Source organism: Cyprinodon variegatus, unplaced genomic scaffold, assembly GCF_000732505.1.
Source record: "Cyprinodon variegatus isolate N-32 unplaced genomic scaffold, C_variegatus-1.0 Scaffold41, whole genome shotgun sequence".
NCBI lineage: Eukaryota > Metazoa > Chordata > Actinopteri > Cyprinodontiformes > Cyprinodontidae > Cyprinodon > Cyprinodon variegatus.
The window spans coordinates 65,660-67,891 of NW_015150494.1; the positions used below are offsets into that span (position 1 = coordinate 65,660).

Genomic DNA, 2,232 nt, shown 5'->3' on the forward strand with positions numbered 1-2,232 from the left:
CCCCAGATGCCCAAAGGGACCCCAAGCGCGAAGGCACCAAGGAGGAGCCAGAAAGGAAATCAGACCCCCACCAAGAGAGGAGGAGAGGCAGCCCTGAGGAAGTCCCCCAGCCACCGCAATGCCGGCGCCCCGGGGAGCCGCGGGGACGAGTCCGCGGGCTTTGCCGACAGCCAGCCACCCAGAAGTGAATCTGGCCATGGGCCCCAGGGATCCGAGGCCCAAGGGGTGCCCGACCCCCCGGCAGGAGCCCCAGCAAGGCCCGGGCCGGCCGGGGCCCGTGGAGAAGCCGCCAGGAATGAGCCAATAGCCACCCAGGCATCCAAACCCAGAGCTCCACCAGTGCACCGGCGAGCCGGGGAATAGAATTTAAAAATTAAAAGCATAAAATTTGAAAAACGAAATCTGAGAAACAGCAAAGTTGCTCCCAAAACCTATTTTTCCAATGTTTATATTCTGGACATAATTTTTTTCAAATTTCCATTTATAAAACATGTACTTTGCAACAGTAATGGAACAAATTTCCTCCATATAACACAGGAGGTCCTTGCCTGTATGCATCAGAAACAGATGTGAGAATATAGAAGCAGTAGGAGTTAAAAAGTGTCACCCTGTCTCTGTTTTGATGCACCAACCATATCTGTTTTTTACAGAACAGTACTTCAGAGGTGATGGACTCACCCTCAACAAGCGTTTTTCTGCTCCTCAGAAAGGAGGATACTCTCAGGACGATTCGGAGGAGCTAACTTTGAACCAGAGGTTCAGTTCCAGCAGGTTAGCTCACATGATCTCACTCAGGCCCCTTATTGGTTGTTTTGGCACATCACAATTTTGACCATCCATTTTTGAACGTCTTACAGAGGCTTCAGTTTAAACATGGACTCTATATTTGATGATGGAGATGATGAGTTTCTGTTTTCCAAACTGGGATCCATGCAGGTGGGATAAAACCAGTCAGGTTGTTAATCAGCTATTGCTGGGATGGTGTTTCTAATCACATGGTTTACCCACTGACAGGGGGTGAGCAATCATCCAAAACGAGACCCAAGTGACCTCAGGCATGACCTGGAGAGAAGGAGACAGGAGAAGCTGGAAGCAGTCAAAGTTACCATCGCCGGGAGCAGCTTATCCCACCATTCCCAGTCGTCAGACAGGTGAGAAGGATCACTTTGGAAGAACCAGGACTGCTAATGGGGAATGATTCATGACAAAATGTCGTCATATAGCTCTAGAAGAGCCAAGTAAGGTTTGCTTTCCGCTCTACTGTGCAGAGATTCCTGGAAACCTACAGAAATAAGAGAGAATTAAACGTTTAGCCTAAATCCAGCGAAGGTTGAACTCTTCACAATAACTTATCAGTTCATCTTTTATTAAGAAAAGAACCTAATGTGGATCTGGATTAAAAACACCAAAGAAACTCGTCTGAGCTGTCAGATCCAGACTGAAGTTTCAGCTTGTCTGTTTCAGCGAGCCAGACCTGGCACCTCCAGTGGACCACGAGGGATACTCTGGCAGGGCGGGAGACCAGAACAGAAGCCGAGAAGGCAGTGTGGAGAGGGTCAGAGAATCTCATGTTGGGACTGCTCTGAAAGGTTTCCTTATAGGAAGCTAAAATGTGGTTTGGTTCTCCTGCAGGGATTCAGGAAAGGAGCTTATAATCGACCCAATATGAGCCCACAGAGGAGAAAAGCCCCGCTTGGAAACGAGAGAGAGAAGCACAGCAATCCTCCAGGTAACTTTCTGTTCTCCTTAGGTTAATTATTACAACTTCTGATTGATGTAGAGATTTTTAACATCATATTCTGGTTAAATATGGAACTAATTACAATTATTAATAAAACTTTGCGCCAATTCCCAACACGTCAAAGCACGTTACAGAGACAGTTCAACCAGATCATACAGTCAGAATGGTTTAGAGTTTTCTATCCAAGGAAATCCCCGTCCAGGAAACACAGCCAGGCGGACGAGCTCGGAGCCAGCTGCCATGTCAGAGAATGAAAGGAGCACATCCAGTCAGAGAAACAGGACTACACTGAAAAACAGGCCAAGCTCCAACATCTATAAACAAAGGTGTTGATGGCAGCAGCACAGCTGATATTTCTGTACGAGATGCTGTCACAGCCAAACAGGCACACACCAGATGAAGCTACTAAGAAAAGGTGGAGAGAGCAGAACGTTGAACTAACAGATTCTGTAGAGTGATAGAATAGAGATAGAATGATGAAATAGGGGTCC

General features: G+C 47.2%; 1 protein-coding gene across 1 annotated transcript in view; it reads left to right on the top strand.

The window, feature by feature from the left end:
• The window catches only part of LOC107081805 (uncharacterized protein CXorf23-like), a 12,565-nt gene extending 10,596 nt beyond the window's left edge, over positions 1-1,969 (top strand). Inside the window, exons 6-10 of the mRNA XM_015370064.1 lie at positions 651-771; positions 858-936; positions 1,015-1,151; positions 1,465-1,555; positions 1,633-1,969. Coding sequence (XP_015225550.1) covers positions 651-771; positions 858-936; positions 1,015-1,151; positions 1,465-1,555; positions 1,633-1,755 — 551 coding nt within the window. The 3' untranslated portion in view covers positions 1,756-1,969. The remainder of the gene's footprint in view (positions 1-650; positions 772-857; positions 937-1,014; positions 1,152-1,464; positions 1,556-1,632) is intronic.
• Positions 1,970-2,232: the final 263 nt, after the last annotated feature.